General features: G+C 32.2%; 1 protein-coding gene across 1 annotated transcript; it reads right to left on the bottom strand.

The window, feature by feature from the left end:
• Positions 1-261: 261 nt before the first annotated feature.
• LOC144973171 (ribosome biogenesis protein BMS1 homolog) lies at positions 262-24902 on the bottom strand. The gene is made up of 24 exons (XM_078915294.1): positions 24761-24902; positions 20626-20802; positions 20032-20222; positions 19655-19734; positions 18909-19097; positions 18479-18621; positions 16646-16767; positions 16071-16261; positions 15670-15800; positions 14496-14574; positions 13866-13989; positions 13297-13383; positions 12179-12357; positions 11526-11607; positions 10719-10841; positions 9536-9708; positions 8654-8842; positions 8006-8186; positions 7432-7490; positions 6590-6712; positions 5781-5928; positions 4337-4512; positions 3016-3165; positions 262-1777 (listed from the first exon to the last, which is right to left on the bottom strand). The coding sequence occupies exons 2-24, from the start codon at positions 20793-20795 to the stop codon at positions 1565-1567; spliced, it is 3303 nt and encodes a 1100-aa protein (XP_078771420.1). The 5' UTR covers positions 20796-20802; positions 24761-24902; the 3' UTR covers positions 262-1564.
• Positions 24903-25476: the final 574 nt, after the last annotated feature.

Here is a 25476-nt window from a genome sequence, read left to right as displayed (position 1 = left end):
TTAAAAACGGAATAGTGCCTTACAGAGTAGTGTCCCATCCTAATTGTTAATGTTAAGTGTTGTTGTTGGCTTAGGACACTTCATAAAGCACTTACTTTGAATACATTTTACTGGATAAAAGCTCCTGTTTTTCAGATTGTGGACCATCTTCGTTTTCTTAGGAGCTGATAATGAACTTGACATGTTAAGAAAGGTTAAACAACAAATCCAAAAAACAATGACACATAAAAATGTAAAATCAATACATGAAGTCAGACTAAATTCATTGGCAAAAATGCATTTAATTGTTCACAAATGCATCATCCATCGGGGAATCATTATTAGGAAACATAATAATCAATCACAAAACACATTCAATCTCTAGTTCTTTGTCATAGCTACCCTTTAATCACATTCACTTCTATCATATTTCATATCACACTACCCATTCATATTAATCATATCACACTATTCATTCGTCCACACATTCATGACCCCCCAATGAAACACTTTGAAAACAAAACAATATCTTCTTGCATCGTCACTGACATGAGATAGATGGTATGCGGTTGATGTCACAATAACTTCTGTTTATTGTTATTTTTTGTAAAGCTTGAGATATGATCAATTCCCACAAAATTCTCTCTGGGCAGCTAAAGCTAAACATACATTTGTGTGTGGAAAACAAAATAGTGCAGACTTTCCATTGACAACAAGCCAAAAAATTCAGTATAGCTGTGGAAAAATAGTCCAATTTCAAGAAAGAAAAAGTGCATAATTCCCATTTCTATATCTACAAATTGGACCTTTAAAATCGTTAAGAATTGATAATATTTAATTCATTTTGCTTTAAATCTATTACTTACAAAAGTTCTTACAACATTTAAAAAATGTTCTTCTTAATCAAAGTTAGTTTTAAAGATCTGGAATTGGCCAATTATGGTTTAAAAATAATCTGAATATACCAATTAAATTGGTGGCACAATTGGATTGGGTGAGCATTTAACTTCAACCGCGCACAATTAATACTCATTGTCATTATTCAATACAACAAAATGCAGATGCAAGACTGATTTTCAACACTCCAAACCGATTTAAATAATGGTAGTACTTTTGTTTTTCTTCTTTAAAATAAAAAACCCAACTATTCAAAAAGTTAGATTTGACATTAAATTAACACTCATAATTGAATTCTATAAGTATTTTTGTAATTGAGCCAATATATAAATGGTTAGCTCCTACTTCAATCACAGAAAAACATAGGTCTGATCAAACAATCAAGTCCGAAATTTTAAGGTTCCAGAACGCAAAATGCACAGGTATCAGCCCCCCAGGGTTATTATAATATTTTTACTGGTTTTCTGAAGCGATGAGATAAGTGTGGATCTTTATTACCTGTTTTTGCCACAGAAAAAAATCAATATTCTGGTACTGTAATAGTAGTGGAGTTCAATTGAATTATGTTTGAAAGGGATGTTTGAGCTAGAACGCAACCATAATTTATTACCATTTTGAAGTGTTGAAAAATAAATGTTAATAATGATCTTTTAAAAAGTATTTGTTTTTGTTTTTTTTCCAACACAAATCAGGTGGGTTTCTGATCGAAACCTTTCTTATTTTGTAACTTCCCTAACATGCCATACATCTTCTTCTTAGCCTCCTTGAGCTTTATCTCCCGTTTGGCTTCTTCCTCTTTCTTCTTCTTGCCAAACTCTATGTATCTCTGTCTCTGCTTTTCTTGTTGCTTTGCAACCTTGGACTTGTAAATCTCTGTCACCTCTTTCATAAAGTTGGCAATCTATAAGATTTGAAAATTAAAAATGCGGCATTATTTTAAAATAAGTTTGTAATTTAGTAAATAAATAAGTAAACCAGATGGGAATTAAAATTTCATAATGAGGAAAATACAGAAAGGCAAGGGCATCAATGGAGGGATATGGGGATATGGTCTATCAGATTACTTTGAGAATTTGGTGCAAAATTGTTTAAAATAGAAAACAACTCTGTAAACCCAAAAGCATGGGTTTTGCCATATTGAATCTACTATGACATTAACACGTTATTGAATAGATGTACTATTGCTAAAAAAAAATATATATATTTCTCAGTAAAATAAATTGTTCACTGATTTTCCACTAAAATTTTTGATTTTTACCAAATTTGGCCATCAAAAAATCTTTAAAAGTGACAGATCAGATAAACTAAAATGGAGAAGACCCAGAATACAAGTAAAATTATGAAAATAGCATGGTATGGCCAAATGAGAAAGAGAGAGAAAGAGAGAGAGAGAGAGAGAGAGAGAGAGAGAGAGATACTCAAATTCATTAAGAAAGGTTCAATGTCTAAAACCCTGTTTGTTTGTTTTGTTTTTAAGGGTTTTACAGCGCTTGCAACACATTTAGGTCATATCAGCGCCAGCAACAAGGATGAAAATGGGATAGTAAACAGTTCTAGAATTACAATTAAAGCACCCAAGAAAAAGTAAGACATACGGGAATTGGGAACATATAGGGATCAGTTGTAGATTCCAAGAGCATACCACCAATGTACTTGTTTGAGATCACCTATAAGCCTCATCCGGACACAAGCACAAAATCCAACAAAGAGGAATACACTCAAATGCTTACATTATACATTTAAAATAACAAATTTAATAATACAAAACAGAGAGATGATTTACAATTAACAAGGAAAAAAAATATCATCTCCCAAAACAATAACTATGCATTTGATTGTTTCCCTCCCAGCTAGGACTCCGGCCAGGGCCAGGACAAAACCAAGTAATCTTATCCCAAGACAAAGACAGAAAGCAAGTTGGAAAACAGATATAAGGGGATAGAAGACACAGTTTGTACCTCCCTGCCAACTATGGGAGGCCAGGAACCCTGTTTCAACGTGGCATATTGTTTCTCAGAAGAAGGGAAAAAAAAACCCAAGAGTCAATTCAAACCATTTTTCAATTAAACAAATGAGAGACAAATTTGTGAAAAATGTTTTAAAAATTTGTCGGATGGAATTTGATAAATGATGCCTTACCTCTGCCTCTTTGGGTTCCAAAACAACAGCAACCCTCTTGCGTTGTTTGACCTTGGCATTGGCTTTTGGTGTGTCCTTGAATGGCAACAATTTTCCCAATCTAGGTTGGATTCTAAACGGCTTAACCTCCCTTTCTTCTCTTTCGATTGGCTGAAAATTTTTTTTAAGTAGATTCAAAAATAATTTTAATGTTGTGGAATACTATGACATAGATTGTGAAAAAACAGTATGCAGTTTATACCATTGTTAAACAGTCGATATGTATCCCATAAAAGATGTCCTGGGATCGCAAATGACAAAATATGGTCAACTTAAGAAAAACAACTCATACATCAAGTTAAATTTGTCTTTCATTGCTCTCTAACTAAATTTAAATGATGCACTGTACACGATCATAATAAATCTTTAATAGTGGGGGTCACAAACTAAAATTTTGTTTAACAAATAGCAAAAATTAAATTACAAAGCTACATGTGATTTTTTTAAAACCATGGAAAATAACTTTATTTATCAAAATCGGAAAATAAATTAAAAAGTTATGGGTTTTTTAATTTTCAATGAAACCTCATTATTTGCTGATTTGTGAACAAAAATAAATCTTGTTTAGGGGTGGAGAAAAATAGCCTTTTAGGTGGTGCTGGAGATGAAACAAGCTAGCAGGCCCAATTTTTGATATTGTCATCTTCGAAGGCTGCTGATATTAATGATATAAATTTCTCACCAAAAAATTAAATTCAAGACAGAGTAATTGTTCAAATAGGTCTCATTTTTTTTGGACGATTTATGAAAAAAAAAAAATCTTGCATTGGTGAAGAAAAAAAAAAAAAGGCTTTGTTTACACAGATGGCGCTTTGCGTTGAAACAAGCTTGCAAGCCCAAGTTGTGATATTATAATCTTCAAATGCTGCTGATTGTCATGGAATACACTTCTCACCAGAACTTAAATTCAAGAAAAAGAGAGACTATTCAACGAGACCTCATTTTTGATGATTTGTGAAGAAAAATTTACCTGCTGAACAGCACTAATTTGGGATACTTATTAATAGTACAATGATGATCAGTGCATCAATTTCCTGATGTGCTTATCAATTAACGAAGGCTCTTTACTAAATTAACATGATGCACTGCGCATTCAATCAACATTGAGACGAGCATAATAAATCTTAGATAGTATAATGACAATCAGTGCATCGGTTCTCTGATTTGCAAATAAATTATATTTAGCATGCAACTCTGAAATCTACCCCTTCGTTTTAATAAAAAAAACAACAGGCTGACTTAAACTAGCCCACACGGCAGAAATATATGTACAAAGACTCACTTTGTACAATGATGCTTCTTTCTGTGGCACTGGTAACCCCCGCTCATGACGAATCGTTCCAATTGTCCTCACTCCATTCCAAGACATCTTGGCATCATGGGATAGTAACAATGAAGTTACAGGCATGATGAATTTTGGAATTTCCACCTTGACCCAAGTCTTCAAGAATACAATATCTAAAAAAGATACAAAAATAAAAGTTATAATAATAATATATTTCTTGAGCGCTCTACCATATCACGAGGAAGCGCCTAAAACGCTTTACACGGGTATCAACAATTCAATTTGGAAAAGAAGAGGGTCTTAAGTTGCTTTGCAAACATATCTTCCGAAGAAGAATGCCGTAATTCTTTTTATGTTTGTTCCAGAGGGTTGGGATTGTTCTAGACAAGAATTGCCTTCCACATGGAAGCAATTGTTCATCGGATGACGAGCGAAGGGATCAGGTTGGAGTATATAACTCCGGTCTATTGTAAAGATAAGGTGGTTAACATGTGTTGAGACATTTAAAACACAATATCATAACTTTGTACAATATCTGATCCTTAACAGGAAGCCAATGAATCTCTTTTAGCATCATTGACAAATAATGAATTGGGGGTAAAACTTGACTGTTTCTTTTATTTACATTAATCGTTCACACCTCTCGTTGTGTATAATTATAATCTTTATCAAAAGAGAGCGGTTAGAAGTTATAAAACAATGGAAAATCGGGGAAAACTTCAATGGTCAATATATAGTAAATAATAATAATAATAATAAGTTACTTGTAGAAAACTCAACCTTTACATAAGTGCTCAATGACGCTTTAAAATTTCATATCTTTAACAAATCAAATCAACAACACAACTCTTCTATTTTGATAACACAAATGCAAAAACACACACACACGTACTGACTCTCAAGTGGTCACTAAAGACCTGACTAATTATACTCAAGTGATGACCAGTAATATTATTGGTCAGGGATGGACAGGATTAAGTACGAAGAAGTATGGAAAAGAACACAGAAGAAACCAGTGGGAAAGGAAATAGGAAGAAGACGACAGAGATGGATTGGACACACCCTTAGAAAGAGAGACTCCACTATAACAAAGAAAGTATTGGACTGGAACCCTCAGAGTAGAAGATCAAGGGGAAGGCCATGGGGAACATGGAGAAAAGTTAAAAGAAGAAAACATGGAATGAGTTAAAAAAAAAAAAAAAAAAAAGTTAGCTCAAGAAAGAGAGGGATGGAAACTAGTTGTCTGTGGCCTATACCCTGACACAAGGTAAAAAAGGTAATGATGATGATGATGAACGCTATGACCAAGAACAACAAATATTGTTAAGCTGGGAGAACCCAACAAGGCACAAATCCAATAAGATGGGTCATAACAATATGAATATAAAAAGGTGGAACTTTACTTCCATAAAAATTGAATGTCATAAAAATCATTACTCACCACTCATACAAATCTCATCCTCAAACGTGGCCCTAAAAGCACCAGGAGGATGATTGAGAGCTTTTTTTATCTGACCCCTCAAACGACTGACAGTTTGGAGCTTAGCACCCTCGAATTTTGCCACCTCTAATCTGCTGCTAAACATTTTCTGGAATATTCAAAGAAGAAAAAAAAAAAAATTTAAGACATTCTTTTCAAAAAATATATTAAACGAAGATATATTGAAAATATAAGCTGATATCTGTAGCAAAGGTTAATAAGCATTATATTCAATTGAAAGATTGGATTCAAATCCAGCAGATCTTTTTCATTAAAAAGGGCTTATTTTTTAAACTTTAAAAATATACAAATTTGATCTCTCATCCTAAGATGGCAAATGTATCGAATTATTATAATATCCTAGCAATAGGATCATCAGATCAAACAGTAGCTATTTCATTATATCTACTTTCATGAATGAGATGCAGAAATCCATTTCCCATAAACAAACAATTTTTCAAAAAGGTTTTATAGACATGGTAAGGCTCATGAGGCCAGAATTCATCCCGTATTCTGTAGCATTGAACTGATAGTAACATTTACCACCTTTTGGATAGAATATTTGACTGTTGAAAAGCATTCCCCACCAGGTTAAACAGACCCAGCCACCAACTCACTGCTAAGTGAACAGATATCGTGTCAGAAAAAGAACGCAAACTGACTGAACCCAGGATCAACACCAGTCCTTCCCACCATGCCTAATTTGACCGCTAATGATAGACAAATGACAGAATGTATTCATCACAGAATTTTTTTTTTTTAATGCAAACCTCAATAAAGGCAGTATTCTTGAGAACTTTCATTGGAGACCCAACTAGTTTGAGTTTTTTCACTACATCTGTCGATTTATCCATCTCCAGGACACTTCCAGTAGCAGCTATTCTGAAATCAGGCTGAGAAAGAAGCAACGGAGAAAAAATAGTACATAAATAAATAAATGACATAACACTGATGTAAATCTCTCACCCAAACATAAATGGAGAAAATCTGCATTTTTAACTCTAAATGAGAAGAAAAAGTTTATTAAATGCAGTAAAACACTTTCCCAGTCAAATGTTTTTGTTTGTTTGTTTGTTGCTTTAGGTCTCTTCCAACACAATTGAGGTTATATGAGAGACCGCTGAAACAAAAAAACAAGCAATCTAACAAAAATAGTACAAATGTAAATCAAAATCATAACCTAAAGATATCATAAGCTAAATTATAAATAACCAAGGACAAACAGGCAGAAGATTTACAGAAAAAAAAATATCCCCTGTCAAAAATACAATCACAAACCAAAGAAGCAGGATAGGCTAGTAAAGAGAAGAAGAAACGACATCACTATCAGATCGTACACCCATGCGAACATCATAGGTATATGATTCAAGGGTGATGCTCCCATCCAACCACCCGCTCCAGTCAAATGTAATGGATATCTCAAAGAACAGAAGACTTGAACATCACACAGGAGTCCTTAAAATAATAATAATGATAATAATGATAATAATAATAATAATAATAATAATAATAATAATAATAATAATAATAATAATAATAGATCTTTATTGTCCATAATTTTTTTTTTTTTTAAAGTAGAAATTGGTTAAATTAAAACATAAGAATTGCATACCGTCTTGGAAGATACCGATTCAACAGCAAAGAAACCTGTGCCTTGGGGTGAAATGGGACCTATGAATGAAGAGTGAATTACAAATAAACTTCGGTGCCAACTTTTTTAAAAATGGAATCACATTTTATAATCTGAAATTCTTAGGAGAGACAAAAATCCTCTTTAGCACTTGCTTATTACCCAATGGAAGGTATGATTGTCTATCTTTAAATAATTTCTGCCTGATTGAAACTAGACCTGAAGATCTATCTATCAAATAATTTACAGACTAACCCACTGGGCTCCCATAATTGAAGTTTTTATTATGAAATAAAACCAATATTTAAGTACCACTATCAATAATGTGACATTTGCTTGCACCAACTAGGACTGCTTTAAGCAATAATGGTGGATGGGAAAATTACTCGAAAGCTAGCAAATACCATTAGTGAGAAAAAAAAAGAAAGCAGTACCCCAATATATAATTGCTGTGCTGTCAACAAATCTTAGTGACATGCAAGAGTAAGGATTTCTTTATTATAAAAATGATAAAAATCCCCAAGTTAAATGACATAATATGAATAGCATTCCTTACCCCAAAAAGTGGCATGACAGTGAATGTTTTCAGGTGTGTACTTCAACATCCGTCGCCGCATGTTGTCCTCAAGTTTATAATAGTAAGGAATTGTTTGAAAGCGACGCCATCCTACTGAGAGGATCAACGGATTGCGACTCTTTAGGACTTTCTTGTACCAACGATGTTTCTTGATACGGACCTATAATAAATTGAAGAAGAACAATCATTTTGAATTTTTAAAATCATCTATCTCGAAAAGAGACAGATCCCGATCATATTTACTATGCACCATACAAAACAACATGAATAATAAAACTGATAATCAATTTAAAATTTCTATTTTCAAAATATGGACAAAATTTTAACCACATCAACATCAAATTTGGATAACTGTCAAAGAATGAATGAACACTTATTTACATTCTGGTATGACAAGGTTTTCACTTATTTCAAAAAGTGTCCAAAGAAATAACCCTAAAAAATTCATGACAGAATTAGGATGGACAAAAGGAAAATCTATTTATAAAAACGTTTGACTACTATTTTTTTTTAAAACTTATTTTAAAAATTCTACTTAACCATTCTTTTAAACTGGTCTAATGATATATACATATTTATATCATTAAATTATATATCCTATATATTTTAAATAATTATCAAACTTACATTGACATATCCAAGTTTTTCCTCTACATCAGTCATGCCTCCAACTATGAGTGGGTACGTGGGGTCAAAGTTTTCTACCAACTCACAAGGCATCTTTTCAAATTCAACACGAACATACATGCCAGGACGGAATCCCTCATACATAACTCGCTGGTCATCTGGCATATCCTCAAACTCTGCCAAATTCATCTGTCCAAAACAAAAGAACAGAGGTAACCATAAGAATTGAAAGAATCAAAATGCAAAAAAAGCAATCAACAAAAAAAAAAAAAATAATAATAATAAAATTTTAAGGTGACAATCTAAAGGTGAAAACCAAAATGCTACATCAACCAAAACTGCATAATATCCACTATTCCTATGAATTGTCAATTTAAAATGCTTTAGACTTCATGAAATGAACTTCGTCATGGATTATTTCTTACAAAAATAACATTTTCTCCCAAAATATTTGCTACAACATTCAAAACTCAGAGAGGAAAAAAAAGTTCTTTTGCCAACTTTGCCTTTTTTAAAATGATTTCTTTTATGGTATATACTGATAAAAGTAGAAGGCCTAAATATGGTTGTGGAGACATTAAAAGAAAAAGAGATAAGCTTAAAATGTGTCAAGACAGCTCACAGAAATTCGAACAATAACGTTTTTTAAGACATCCAATTTAAGAAGTGACAAAAAGATGTCAGCAATGTGGTTAACAGGATCAATAGACAAAAATTATGGAGATACAATGTAAGCTACCATCATAAATCATGTGAGTTAAAAACAACACATTAGGTAAATGATAACAATGTTTATATTGGAGATGAAACCAAATCTCCCGGAGAAAATATGTAGTTATCAAGCAATTTTTGCCAAGCACATAGAAGATAAACAAATTTTACCTTTGACTGCATCTCTGCCTCAGCTTTCAGTGCATCATAGAATGCTTCATCTCCTTGTACATCGTAATCTTGATCAAATCTCTCTTTCAACTTCCTCTTCTTCGCCAGACGTCTCTCTTTGACTGTCATTTCAGCTCTTGTCTTTTTCTTTTCGCCAGTTTCTTCATTTTTATCTATACAGAATATAATTATAACACTGCTATTGTCTTATAAAATTAAACACCATTAAAATATCATGCCCATCTCGTATGTCATCAAATGTTATGTTTTAAAAAATATATCTGTCTGAAAATATGGAATCTCACATCACACAGCTCGCAGCATGAATAGAAACTTTAAAAAGAAAACAAAACCAAAAACAAAACATAAAAGTGCCATTGATTTAAACAAAAAACGATTACAAAATCGTCTTCAAATGTCCTAACAGATTAGCCCCTCTTTATCTTTTGAACTAATAAACCTTAAGCCTTGAACCAGAAGCCGTCAGTCATTACACTATTATCTGTAACAAAAAGCAAACTAAATTCTTTTGGTGATGGCTCTTTTCAATAATAGCCCTAGACTCTGGAATACCCAGCCTCAACACATAAGAGAATATTGCAAACTTTAAATCTGCTTTAAAAACCCACTTTTTCACAATTCATTTTACATCATGCAAGGCAAACTGTAATGTTTGTATACTATTATTTTACCAATTATGTTCTTTATTTCTGTTTTAACTTGACTGCCTGTGTGATTAATAATCCGTAAAGCTCTTTGAAATGTTTGGTTTGGAAAGCACTCAACTAGTATCCATTATAAGTATCATTATCAAGTTATACAAATATCATTACAAAACTTCTTGCATTACCAATAATTTAGTTGTAAATATAAAATTGAAAAAGGGATAAAATATTCTAAACGATTGACTTTGTAAGACAATGTTCTCTGACGTAATGAAGGAATAAAACTTGAGTATTCTTAGAAGGCCCATTAATCCTAAATAAAAACTTAATCAAATCTAAAATACTCCAGCATATGTATAGTGATTCATATTCCTTATCTAGTAGATAACCACAACCTACCCACAACAATAATTGATCCAAAAAATATGTTTAAAACCAATCCGAAGTGTGACAATTAATCAAACCTGTAGATATAAAAATATTAAATATGATTTACAAAATTTCTAATGCATGCTTACCTTTCTCTTCCCCATCCTCATTATCACTTTCATGCTCATTATCACTAGCTCCTTCAGCAGCAACACCTTCAGCTTGAAAAGTTTCTCCTGCTTCTAAATCTTCAAAGTCTCCATACAGCTCATCTTGAGTAGAAAACAATAATAATGATGATGATAATAATAATAATAATAATAATAATAATGAAGAGGAGGAGGAGGAGGCTGTAAAAGAAAAGGAAGAAGAAAGAAGGGAAGAGAAGAGGAGCAAGGAGAAAAAGAAGAAGAAGAAGAAAGAGAACAGCCCCAAATAATCAACAATAATCACAACATCTTTATAATGATATCCAGCATCTTATTTTTATTAATGACCAAGGAAACTGGGTAAATCATAGAAATAAATAAATAATTTTATTATAAAGGAATTTTGTGTAAATAAATCATATCTAAAATAATTAATGAAAGATGATATAATGAAATTTACAGGTAAATGATGGGTATCGAATTACTATCAAGGTGCGTTTATGAACACCATTTGTAATTCTCGTTTTTGGGTTTTTTTTAAAGACAGACTGCTCTCCATCACTGAAGGAAACAAAATATTAAGATAATAATAGCATTTTTTTTTCTACAATGATTCAAAACAAGAACACATAAGAGAGAGAGAGAGAGAGAGAGAGAGAGAGAGAGAGAGAGAGAGAGAGAGAGAGAGAGAGAGAGAGAGAGAGAGAGAGAGAGAGAGAGAGAGAGAGAGAGAGAGAGAGAGAGAGAGAGAGAGAGAGAGAGAGAGAGGAGAAAAAAAAAGACATATGATTATAGTTGGTAACATACCATCTTCTTTCAACCTCGTTTCTGCATCTTCACCAGCCTCCCATTTTCCAGACACAAAAGCATCAAAGATCTCTTCCTTTAACTGATGAGAAAAAAAAAAAAGAAAAGAAATTGACAGGAAAATTTTACAGTACTTAACAATTTCTAAAAATTCATATTGAACAGAGACGCCAACTTAAATTTTGAATCACAGAAATTTCAGACACCACTCAAAGCCGAAACAGGAACAATACGACCACAACAGAATTTGATGGAAGTTGCCCATAACCCAGAACATTTTGCTTTCCCGACGGGAGTTTTGGCATTTCTGTATTGAACAAACTGCATTGATTTTTTTTTTAATTTATAAATCAAAATTTACCATTGCTTGATTTTAATAAATAAATTGTTATAAAAATACAATCAAAATTAAATTTTTTGTCCAAAAAAAAACCAAAAAAAAACAACCTTTCTACAGGAATGATTGCCACAATTATCCTGTGATAAAAGATTATTGCTCAACAGTGGGAATCAGGACAATGTAGGATATGCATGATATTCAATTATATAATCTAAAATCTTTACAAATCAACATGGTGAAATAAATGAACTTAACACATAAAGGAAAAGCATAAAACTAAATAATTGCAATCAATCTGAAAATAATCTTTTACCTCTTCGACACTGAAGTCTTCCTGGTTATTACCATGACTGGTGTCTTTCTTATTAACGGCTTGCTTATCTGTCTGACCATTCTCGAAAGCTCCTTTCTTCAACACAGTGAATAATCCACCAAGATCCTCATCCTTTTCCTCTTCTGCCACTTTTTCTTCTTCTGACTCATCATCATTACCTAAAGGGGCGTAGAACAAATGAGGTCAAAGAAAGGTAAAATGTTGCTATATGATCTAAAGGCAATAACGCCCTGATTGCGACCTTTATGACATTGGTTTGAGTCCTCCTATGACCAGCACAAAGTCGGGTCCTGTGAAATGGCTCTCAAATCACAATTACTTATTGTTCAGGTGTAAAACTTGTCACTGTCCAAAAAAAAACAAAAACAAATTGTAAATTGCACCTTACAGGTCTCATCCTAAATGTGAAGTGTTGGTGTTTGCTCGGGATCTCTGATAAAGTGTTAAGAGCACATCAATTGGAAACTGTGCTATATAAAATTCATCTTTTTTTTAAAGTTGTCATTTTCAACCACAATGCTCATAAATACATGGGTGTATCCATATTTTGTTGTTCAGAAAGAATACAATATAATTGGCCTCTATCTAAAACGTCCAAATCATAATAGATACATAATAAAACAAGTGAAGATGGCAAGGGACAATGCAAAACAAACTCTTGTCTTTAGCTGTCAGAAAACCAAATATACACGAATATAAATATTTTAAAAGTCACACACAGGCAGTTTTTTTGTAAAGAAATAAAACAATTTTAATTTTAAAAATAGAAATCTATTAATTGAAGTTGTTTATCAATTAACTTTTATCTAATAAATTTCACAGTTGTTAATGATCCTCTGATGCGTGCAGACATGACTGAAATTTATGAAATTTATAGTTTTTGTGGAATAAAAATAGTAGCTACTGTATTTTATTTGACAAGTTATAAACCTACCGTGACAGAATTTTGTAATTTTTTTTAAGTCGTTGTCTATTAAGTTTTGTTATTGGAGCTAAAATTTCAGTGCTACTGATTTTGCTTAAAGGTAGACAGGTCTGTTGTTGAGCATTAACTGACATTCAAATCAATTTCTTAGAAAACAAATAACAATACTGACCTCCATAAATAATCTTAAAGTAGTTCTTCCTTCTCGGCGGTCCAGTTTTGGCTCTTTCTAACATGTTCTTTTTCCATTGCAAATGGCCTGAAATAGTGATATGATAATGTATGGCAACTGCATCCATAAACAAAGGAATATAATTATTTTACACCGGAAAAAAAAAATTACAAAAGGGATTCTATATCAATTGAAATCGTGGTGGCATACCTGTTAAAACCAAGACTACTTGCCCAAAATACACTGACAAATCATCAATTTATTTTATTAAGGCAAAGGCTTCAAATCTAAACAAGCAATTGTTAAATACTTTTAATAATCTTAAATAAACAATTCTAGCTTCTATCTCAATTTAACAAGTAGGATGAAATTGGCTCAATACTTGATGTATCCCATTCAATAAAATAATACTGTGTCACAAATTAAATATCAAAACTCTCCGTCATTGAAGACAGTACTAAATATGTCATGCATAAACTTTAATGACTAAATTTGAATGAGATAGCTCTTGTCTCATATCTGAGACAATAAGTTTCTCATCAATGTGTTTTAAACGTTTATATACCAACCTCTTTCTTCTTCGCTATCATCTCCTTCGCTATCATTGTTATCAAACTCATCTACCTCCATGTCTTGTTCAAGATCTTCATCTTCAATACTTAGTTTAATTCTCTTTTTAGAAGACTCGCCATTCTGAAACATAGATATTTATGACAAAACGCAAACATGAAAAACAGAAAAACTAATGGACATGGGTGATAAGAAAGAGCATATGGTCATTTTGTATAATCAAAATACCCTTTAAAACAAACTAAGTTAAAACAAAAATAGGAATGTCAAAACCCAACTAAACACAATTCTCTAGATGGTGCAGAAAATTAACTCCATAAGTTCTACAAGATTTTGAACTTTACGGGACATGTATGTAGGACAAGGAGGCAATCAACCTATGAGACATAAAAAAATTTTCTGATCCGCATGTGACACGATGAAGACTAAAAGTTGCCTCTGATTTTATTTTCTTTTAAAAGATTCTATTCAAAAATTGAGTTTTTTGGGGGTTTTTTAAAAATAATTTCAATATCACAATGCTCTTATTAAATGCAAAATCTTATTATTAAGGTAAAACGGAGATCTTGATTCTCCACCAAAAGTAACTCGTCATCCGAAAAATTTTCTATATGCTATTATCAACTCACTTCATTCTCTTCATCACTGCTGTCCTCTTGCTCTTGTTCATCTTCATTTTCACCTTCATCATCAGAACCATCCCCAGGGCTGAAAAAGACAATCAAATCTCAAGAGCTTTCTTCTTGTTCACGTTTAGGAATTTATACATTTTGAGTGACTACAGCATGTAAGTCAAACAAATAACTAAGTAAAAAACAAAAAGGATTTAAGTTTCATATTTTTCATGTCAAAATGAGGTTTGATACTTGAAACCTTTGAATAATAATAATAATAATATATTGTTTTTATATAGCGCCTTACCCTGTACCTAAATGGGGTAACCTGAATGGTGCCAACATTGTGGAAGCCATAAAAATACAAACATAATCACACATGTGAGGCAAATCTATTGTATAATGTTAACAAATGTTTACATTTTAAACTTCATAAAGTTGTAAACTACTGATCATAAACTGATGAATGAGCAACCTCAAGGAGTGCTACAAACCCAGGGAGACTCAAGATGATAGAAAACAAAGACAAACAAAAACAGCCGCTGTTGTGATAAATTAATAATAAGTTAATTGATAGATAATGCAATTATCAAGAATTCCAAATTTTACTTTAATAATGCAGGGCTGCCAAATCAGGAGGTAAAATTTGACTGAACTTTTACACAAACACATTAACTGACACTTTCTGAGCGCTGACCTACAGTAAAAATACATTGTGTATTTAGGCAAATCTATTGTATAATGTTAACAAATGTTTACATTTTAAACTTCATAAAGTTGTAAACTACTGATCATAAACTGATGAATGAGCAACCTCAAGGAGTGCTACAAACCCATGGAGACTCAAGATGATAGAAAACAAAGACAAACAAACAACAGCCGCTGTTGTGATAAGTTAATAATAAGTTAATTGTTAGATAATGCAATTATCAAGAATTGCAAATTTTACTTTAATAATGCAGGGCTGCCAAATCAGGAGGTAAAATTTTACTGAACTTTTACGCAAACACATTAACTGACACTTTCTGAGCGCTGACCTACAGTAAAAATACATTATGTATTTACTTTTTCCCCCCGTTTAACAGATGATCGGAAAATATACTGGGGGTTTATAACATACTGAATTCCGTAAATATATGGAAAATTGGCAACCTTGATAATATGAAAACATAGAACACAAGTTCCTCACCCTTTTCTTATGAAGTCTGAGCCTGATATAGAAGGTCCCCCCTTAAAGATGGATATCTGACTGTCCTTCATCTTTTCGTCAACTGTTTTCAGTGTGTCCATTAGAACTGCCACCATATCAGATGGCTTCTCCTGAACAATGAGAAATGAAAATACAATTATTTCTTCATATCAATCTTGATCAGTTAGACAATTCTTCCCTTTGATAAAACATTCAACCTGATCAATCATGAAGGTATAGACAAAAATGATGTTGCAATCCTTCCAATTTCAAAATAATGCTTGAAAGAATGACTAATATTATAAAATGAATACATTTGTTTAGTGCATGAAACTTATGATAATATCTAACAGACCAAAGTAACAAATCATTTTGATAACAAAAAAAAAGTAAGAACTCACATTAGCTGTTTCATGCTCCCCCATGTCAATATAGACAGCATCCTTGTCATAGACAATGCCACCAACCCCTGACATGGGTGCATAGATGTTACGTTCTTTGACATTCAATGACCGCCTTTTTTTATCCATTTCAGGAGTGGGGCAGGGGTCAGGTATAAAGGTCATGTCCTTGATGTGGTAATCACCACAACCTAGAAATAAAAAAATCACATTTTCAAATTCCAGTCAAATCAGAAATATGAGAAGAAAACATTTAAAAATTAGTCATATCAATTCTGCTAAAAGCAAGGTTCACCAGTGGTCACTCTTCGCATTGTTGCAATGATTACCTTAAACAAGTAAAATGAATAAACTTCCCATTTCACAAGGAGCAAGTCATTTGGTAAATAGCTTATTGGGGTTTGGTTAAACTTGTTCATTTGGGTAAAATCTAGATATATATGCGTAGATGAAAATGTTGGAATAAAATAAAATCATCAAATAATGTTGAATAATGGCCTTAATAGATATTAAAATAGAATTAAACAAAATTGAATTTTCAAGTCAAGATAATAGCTGTAGTGACTTTTTCTTACCAGCCAGATGCACTAGAGAATCAGCTTTCATATGTGTGCCTCTGACATATCCATACATGCTGACAGTTCTGTCACATTTGGGATTTTGTCGAATCAATTCTGGATTGGTTATGTCTTCCATTCTGTGAACAAAAAAAAAATTGCTAATGATCAATCTAAAAAATTACTTGTGTCCAATCAATAAAAAAAATTTATTTTTACAATGACTTGGTACAGAATGTATTCCTAATGTTCACAAGCCCTTTAAGAAATGTAGAAGGGATGGGTATTTTTAGGAAGAACAAAAAATCGTGTTGAAGACAGGATCAGACCTGTAAACACTGGAAAACAGAAAAGTCTGAACTTTTTCAAACTGAAATAAACATACAAATTAGCAATCCACTGTTATAAGCAAAACTCTGGTTACATATGATGCAAAAGCAGATGCCTGGATCTGAAAGTTTCTGCATTTAATCAGAAAGAAAGTCACCATTGCTGAGCTTGTCCTCAAGCCCTTTTTTTAACGCCGTTCTCAATAGCTTCTTGGTCAAGATCTGAAAACCATAGGCTAATTTCAACTACAAAAATGTAAACAAAAGCCTTTTTCCAGTAGCTTTCACTTCGTACAACCGAAGTTTTATTTATTGCAGTATAACTATATCAACTAATGTCATTGTTGGTCTGTCCCTCCAGGAAATCGCGGCACTTGCGGCCGCAAAACGGCCACGATTTTTCGTCGTTACCTTAATGGGACCGCAATTTTGACAATTGCTGCAATTTTCCATGTTCTGGAGTCACATATAATCATATAATGCTAAACATAGGAAAATACTACTGCCACCGTCACACAAAGCTATTAAAGATTTTCTACCACATAATGGTTAGGAATCCATGCATTGGTGTAAAAGTTTGTTTTGTTTTTTTTTTCAAAATCTCCTGGTGGCATCCCCTGTATATACCTGGTATATTACTTCTCTTCTGTGTATGCAATGTCAATATCAATGTAATTTATGGACACAATACTGTATACTACATACCAACTAAAATTGATGGACTGTGCTTGTCATAGAATTAAAGCAAGAATAAATTATTGTGCGCTGTTTTTTGAAAACAATGTCTTAAATTTGCCATTTTTCCTTGCAATTTTTTAAATTTTGGGTACAATTTTTGGGGTTTTCATTTGCATTTTCCACGGGGACAGGTTGGTAAAAACAGAAAGTCTTACCTTCATAGAGACTTAAAAATAGTAACTTAACTCATGAGTGAGAAAAAGTTTGGACATTGACAGCGCTTCGCAGATCTGGAGGAGGAACAACTAAAAATAGCACAGTTGGAGTGAAGCATTCACCTCCTTCATTAGTTGGAGATTCTTTTTTTATTTCTTTGTGACTGAAGGAGGTGGATTGATTATTCCTAATACTGATAAGTTGGAACTTACAAATACAGTCAGAGGATTTACAGGTCTGCAGGAACATGAATCTTAACACAGGACATCTTCACCTTGATCCCATAAACCAGCCCAACTCTATTATAAGTTTGTGAACCTTCTATTTGGATTCAAATTTTTAAAGAACAAATAGATGAGTATGGAGATGGGAGGTTTTGTCTGATTTTTTGTTGTTGTTGCCATTTCACGTTGGTGTACATTATATTTTTTTTACTTTTTCAAAAGCAATAAAATCTAAATTATTTCAATATCTTCCTGACTTTAATGAAGTTAAACATGAGGAAAATAACAAAAATCATTAACAATAACAATAATAACCTATGTCTATGGCGCTTAGCTCCTACATAAGAGCTAAAAATCACTTTACAGTTATATGATATAGTAATAAATATATATCCATGACCTACCTGTCTGCAAAGACATATGGGTGATTGGTTCTCCAACTGAGTGGAAACATTTTCATCACAGAGATAAAACGACATAAATTGTGGATTTCATGGTAAAGATATTCACCATGCACCAACATGGAAAGGTAGAACAGACGAGCACCCTGATGAGCATAAAGAAAAAATAAACATATTAATTTAAGAAAACAATGGGTTGCTTGAAGCTGTAAATCAGAATATTGATAAAAAATAAAAGAACAAAGAAATATTGAAATAAAAATAACAAAGAGTGTTCTGGGTACATACCTTTTATATCAAGCAAAAAATATTAAATTGATTTACGATACATAATAAAAAGAGTTTAGCTTTTGTGATATTAATCTTTAATAATTATCAAAACCTTCCACAAAATTAAAATAAATAAGAAAGTATTGCTAACTGATGGACCTACCTTGTAGAGTTCAACCTCAAACCTATGTTTGAGCTGTTTTTTTCTCTTTCTTAAAGTCTTGCCATCCTTATATGCATCCAGATGATTTAGGACCCCCATGCATCGAGGAAATCCAATAGCCTGGCATATGTTAAAAAACTCAAAAATCTCCATCTCAAATCCCTGCTTTGCATCAACCAGAAGTAATGCCTGCAATAAAATATTTCACATATTTCTAATTTTACTGTTTACGATGATCATAGGTGGGCATTGAAATATGTGGTTTCAAAGTAAAAAAAAGAGAAAAGTCATGTAATGGGAAACCAGGACAATGTCCTTCCACAAAAAAATTCAAAACTGCATTTGTAATTATGCATTTTGGACAAATTAGGAGCGAGAATATCAGATCATTGTCTCCTTCACTAATCAACACAATATCAAAAAACCATTTGCAAGTTTGTTTCATGTTTTTAATTTGAAAAAATTTGACTAAGTTACCAATATTTAAGAGGAGTGAATTTAAATTAAAGTTTTATCTGGCAATCATTCAAAATTCCCAGGTCTTAATTATTCGGTGATAATGAGCCTTTATTTTATGATGAATTATTATCACTAGTCAAGCAATTATCATTGAAAATAATGAGATCTTTGGCTGGAATATAGTTAATTAAATGACTTCTGACAAACATGGATTTTTTTTTTTTGATTTTGCCTTTTTGTAATTTTAAATATTATGTAATGAAAACTTCTACAATATTTGAACTTACTAAATCTGCAATCTTGCCCACATCAATCATACAGTTGATGTCATTGTTACATTCTATAAAAGTAAGACGTCGTCTTTTACCTGAAATCAAAGGGACAAGGCAATGAGAAAAAAGTGAAGCTGTTCATATATGTATTCCATGTAGCTATACATGACAAAGGAAATAAAGAGCAATATAATAAGCATTAGAACCATGTATAATCAGTTCCTTTTACATGTTTTTGTGAAAAAAATTGTGAGAAAAAAAAAATCCAAACTTCCTCAAAATGAATTCATCAGGTTTTAAATGGCTTTTAATGACTCATAATTTATAAATTATGGAAGTAATGAGTTGAAATAAGGGTAAAAAACATGAATACTTTCTGCTTGATTACATACCAGCAACAACTGTAACAGGGCCCTTTATATTGGTTAGCTTTTGTCTCGAATAATTCCTGACTAGGCCCCTCAACAAGGTAGACTTGCCAACTTTGGGAGGACCAACAATAGCAATGACAAGGGGAGGAGGCTCAAGTGGGGTGCGATCAACTCTCGGGATATGTGCTCTCTTCTGTTTAATGTCTGAAGTCCTATTTTTAAAAAATAAAAAAGCAATAAAATATAAATATTAGTAACAGTACCGATTCAGTACAAATTTTTATCAATTAACTTTTATTGCAAGAATTTCTGATAACAAATAGGAAGGTGAAAGATTTTAAAAAATAAAATAGGAGAAAGCATTTCTGACAACTATTCCGTTTTCATTACTGTAGGATAAATCACAATAATATGAATATGACTAATACATAACAACAATAGAAAGTAATTCTGAAAGGGGAGATTAAAGGTGATAAAAATAAAAATTATAATTATGCTTTAAAAACTGAATGAAGACCAGTTTAAGAAAGTTTTAGATTTTGGTATTATTTGTAAGGTAAATGTTATGATCGAAAAGAAAACATAAAAAAGGGAATATATGCAAAATTGGCAAACCTTCTAAAATTTCTTTCAGCTCTTACAACTGATTGGAAAGTAAATGCTTTGGGATTTCGTTGTCTGGCAGTCAAGTCTTTATCATCTCCCTTTTTCTTTGCCTTTTTTTTATCAGCTTTCACTCCAGAGTGTGGAGCCTTGTGGCTCTTTTTAATATCTGAGATATCCATGGTATTCCTGAAAAGGAAAAAAAATGTAATTCAAAATTGTCTAGAACAAAAATTCAACAGTAAAGATTATATCTGAAATACCATAATTTTATTTTTTTTTTCAATACTTACCATACATGAAAATCTATGAAATCTACTTACCATACATGAAAAAACTATGAAAACAAAACTTATTTTCTGACCTTTAAAATGATACCCAACACTTGCCATTTATTTTTTAATTGAAAAAAAATTACTGAAAACAAAAAAGTGGGCAATGTTGACTGCAACCCAAACTTTCCTGTTCCTCGAGAGACGCTGGTTTTGAGGCAGCAGTGAGATCACAGATTCTCTGTTAAATTGACTAAAAATTTCAACAGAAAAATATAAAATTAGGTCCAAGAATAATCAAATTTTGTGTTTTCAAGTGCCATCCACCTGGCTGGGTCAAATTAATATATGGTGGCGTTTTTTATACACCTCAGTTGGAGGTGTACAAAAACGCACAGTTTTTATATACCTCCATTGGAGGTGTACAAAAACGCACCGTTTTTATGCACCTCCGTTCACGGTGATGGTAAAGTTGTTGCTGCATACGTCCATGAGGTTTAAATAGTTTTAGATTGTAGTTTAGCACGCTGCTTAGTGATTACCGATGTACAATGATAATAAATTAAAGAATAATAACAATAATTTTAAAAATCAAAAGTAAAAAGAAACATGGCACACAAATACTGATCTCAAATAAATAAATAATTATAGAAAATTAAAATCGAAGTTTTTTAAAAACATGATAAAAAGTTTTTGAAAAAAAAAGAAAGAAAAAAAAGCAAACAAAAACAAAGTAAATCCAAAAAAATTAAAAAGTCAACATTGGGAATCGAACCCGGTACTTTCAAGGTTGGAGTCTGACAGCTTGTCCACTGCACTACGGAGCCACCTGACTGTTCATCACATTTAAAAGGTCTTTCTAAAACATTATTTTACCTTCAATGCAACTTCTATTTCCTGGTTTTATATTTCGATTTTTTAAATTATTAATATTTTTAATATATTTTTATATAAATTTATTAACAAAAACATCCTACAGATGTCACAATATAACTTTCGCCATGTCCAAATGCAGAAACACAATATCGCTAATGAAATTGGGTAGAATGCGCATGCGTGACGGAGGTGTATAAGTATAAAAACGATCCGTTAAGAGTTAAGACTAAGATACACCGTCAACGGAGGTGCATAACACAGGCGTTTATCGCTTTCAGTTTAGTTCGCCAGGTAAATCAAGCCAGTCTAGTGATGATGAGTCATAGCTTTACACTGAGAGAGGGAGACAATTTTTTCGCCGTTTTGATCGATTTTTTTCTAAATTTCAAACTAATGTAGTATTGCCGTTATTAAGTGTAGCAAAAATATTTTTATACTACTGAACAGTTTATTAACAGAGTTTTTATTGATTATTTAATCATAATTATGATGGTGTTAAAAAGCAAGAGGGATAACCCATGAAATTGATACATAAATTTAAGTGAATTAAAAATTTTAAGAGAAATTTTAACATGTTCAACACTTAAGATTTTAAAACAAAAGTAATGGAAATGATGTTGAATATCTGTAGAATGTAGACATATACATTTTATACCAGTAGATTAAGGCGTTTTTGAGATATCAGGTCACCTGTACGTAAAAGTCAGGATTTTGAGTAAGGTAAAATTGAAATCCAATCACAGCATTGTATTAATAAAAATTTTTAAATAAACCAGTAGCATAGTCAAATGTGATTCACTTATATTTATCCCAGAATCAACGAATTATAAGAATTCCATTAAAAATTGTTATATAAGGACATTCATTTAAAGACCATCAAAACCACTAAGAAAATCTTAAAGAGTTCTTATAATTTTCATAACCTTATTTTTGAGATATCCATGCCCATTACTTTTTTTTTATGTACATGACTTGCACCTCTTTTAATTTGTGTGCCATATAGACTGCATATAGCACATCACTGGTGAAAGATAAGGATCATATTCACCTCATTAAGTATTGTTTCTTGTTCAGAGTTTTCTCACAGAACCAAAGGTATCAATACCTGCATCGCATTTCTTTAAATTATGTATCAGTGAGATACATTTCTCGCAAATTGAAATATTTAAATATATCAGAATTTCACGTTTATATTTATAGTCAATTGTAGATAAAGTCTAGAGTGTTTTAATCCTCTCAGCACGGCTCTGTACTCTTTCACAACAAATTCGACATATTTCATTTGTACTGGTGTGATGACCGTCTTCAGTGTGTCTCTCCATAACCTGAACAGAACTTAAATAAGTAAATTTAAGAAATATCTAAAATTTCCGCTTAAATTCAATGAAATCAAACTAAATAAATGTCTCTTATCATCACTATCTAGTTTTATTATTGGGTTTCTAAAATATAATGAAATATTCTCCTCTTTGTTGGTAACAAAAATAATTATTGAGATTCCTTTCCACACCCTCTATTCTTAAATCCCTGAATCTACATAATAAAGTATATATCATATGAAAGATAATTTTATCTACTTTTCTCTGATCCCTCACACTTGATGGTAAAAAGTGTTGGTTTGATATTTTGAATTTTTAAATATTTCTTAAACTTATAATTTTAATATTTATTTCATAAAAAACTCTGATTATTCAAAAGAGCAAAACACAAGCTTATCATTTAATGATGTAAATAAAAATAATTGCGTCTTGTAGAGGAAAAGCTAGTCTTTGAATCCATATATGTTTGAAAATTATGAAAAAGATGCTGCGTCCACAATGGGCTGAGAAATTTGAGTATTTTGATGAGATTTCTACTACTAGGTACTTTGGTAAAAAATTCAAATTGGATTGAGCTCAATGAAACCTATATCATTTTTAAGTGCTTTTCAACACGATTCTAATGATACCAAAATTGTGAAAATCAGATAAGCAGAAGAAAAGTTATGTTAGTTTAAAGACTGAAAAATGGTCTTCTATTTGCCTTTGTTATTTACTGACGGACTTTGTGACCTGAAAAGTGTTGCATTTCCGGTAGTAACCACCATTTGGATTTCAAAACTGGTCTAAAATGACCGCTAATATTTGAGTAAGGATTTTGCTGGAACGAATTTCATGGATGCGGGATACAACTTTGCCCTGAATTTAATTTTACATAAAAGTTAAGATGTTAAATAAACGAGCCAGCATGAAATTTTGATTTACCAAGTTCTAATCTTTTAATTATCCAAAGCTAAATTATACCCTATTTTATCCATAATTAAAAGTTATACTAAATTGTCATTGATTTTAAAATAAACTACACCAAACGATAGAGTAATTTCTCCTGAAGAAAATAAGACATCAATCATTAAAATCCATCCATAAACAAAAAATCTATGGAACTTTTTCTGAGACCCATCACTCAAAAGTCAAAAAAATCGGGTCACAACCACTAGCCCTTTTATCGGCTCCCTGCTGGAGGGCCAAATGGACGTGACCAAAGTACCTACTACTACTCTCTGCCTGAGAGAAATTCAAAGCGATGAGATTTACCTGCAGACATAATTTATTGCCAATGCACCCCGTCTTGACAGCTGTTATCACTGTGGCTGACGGTGGATTGTTTACATTACTCGACGGTAGCCAGTGAGGGAAGAAGTAACTAAAGTGAAAGTTTGGGCCCTATTTAAACGGCTGTGATAAAAACACTACGTTAAGATATTTTAATTTTGAGTTTGAAAATGTTATCAAAGTTAAACCAGAGTGGTGAAATTATTTGTTGACTTTTATACAACGATATTTTACTGTCGACTTTCACTTTCTGATCCTGACCGGTTGTTGGCTGCAAAAACTGTAACTGTAACTGTAACTGAGAACCGAGGACTGAGTCTGAGTTGAAATGTTATCTGGATTTAAATAAAAAATGACTAGTTTTCAAGTCGGTGTTATAAGCTCATTATGAATCACTTTTGCACTTACCAGTAAATGTGTTTATGTTTCTTTAGTCACCTTTTTTTAAGTCATCATTTGCAGTTCAAAACTCATAACCATATCCAACAAGCAAACATGTGTGCTTCAATCATATCAACAAGTTGTTTGTTTCGTTTCGCCGGAAATGGTTACTTTTAATTTGATAGTTGATAGGCTTTAAATTATTTCTTCGCTTTTATTCTCCCTTTTCTAAACCTAGATTTTATTATTTATTAATGGGTATAGAGAGAAACAGATAAACCACAGAGGTAAACTAACTCGGTTCACATGCATGGGGCCGCTATCGGATAAGTCCAGAATTCGATAGTTGTCTTTTTAGACCCTTCTGTTCATGTGGCAGTAATTCTCTGTGGTTAGATCTGACTATTTTGGGGATATTCTAGCGTCCCATCTAAAAAATAAAAAAAAGGTAGTTAGTCGATAGCAAGAATTGTTACTATCTATTTGTTCCAGAAACGGGGGAAAGCTCCGGTTCAACAGACCTTGTGGTTCGACTCAATGGTAATTTGAGATTCTTTGCACGGGGGTTTCTAAATAGGCAAAATCACTTTTGGAGGCAATCCACACTTAAGCCTTTTCTATTGATATGTCAAGGGCATTGGATATCAACTGATTTACAAAAAGCAAGTGAAGCAAGTAAATAATCGGCACAACGTGGCCTCTTTATCCTTGGCCTTCCAATCAGTTGTAACAACAATCTAACC

Source organism: Berghia stephanieae, chromosome 5 (assembly GCF_034508935.2).
Source record: "Berghia stephanieae isolate SIO BIC M18660-M18661 chromosome 5, UCSD_Bste_1.3, whole genome shotgun sequence".
Classification (NCBI taxonomy): Eukaryota; Metazoa; Mollusca; class Gastropoda; order Nudibranchia; family Aeolidiidae; genus Berghia; species Berghia stephanieae.
This window is presented reverse-complemented; position numbering and strand designations above follow the sequence as displayed.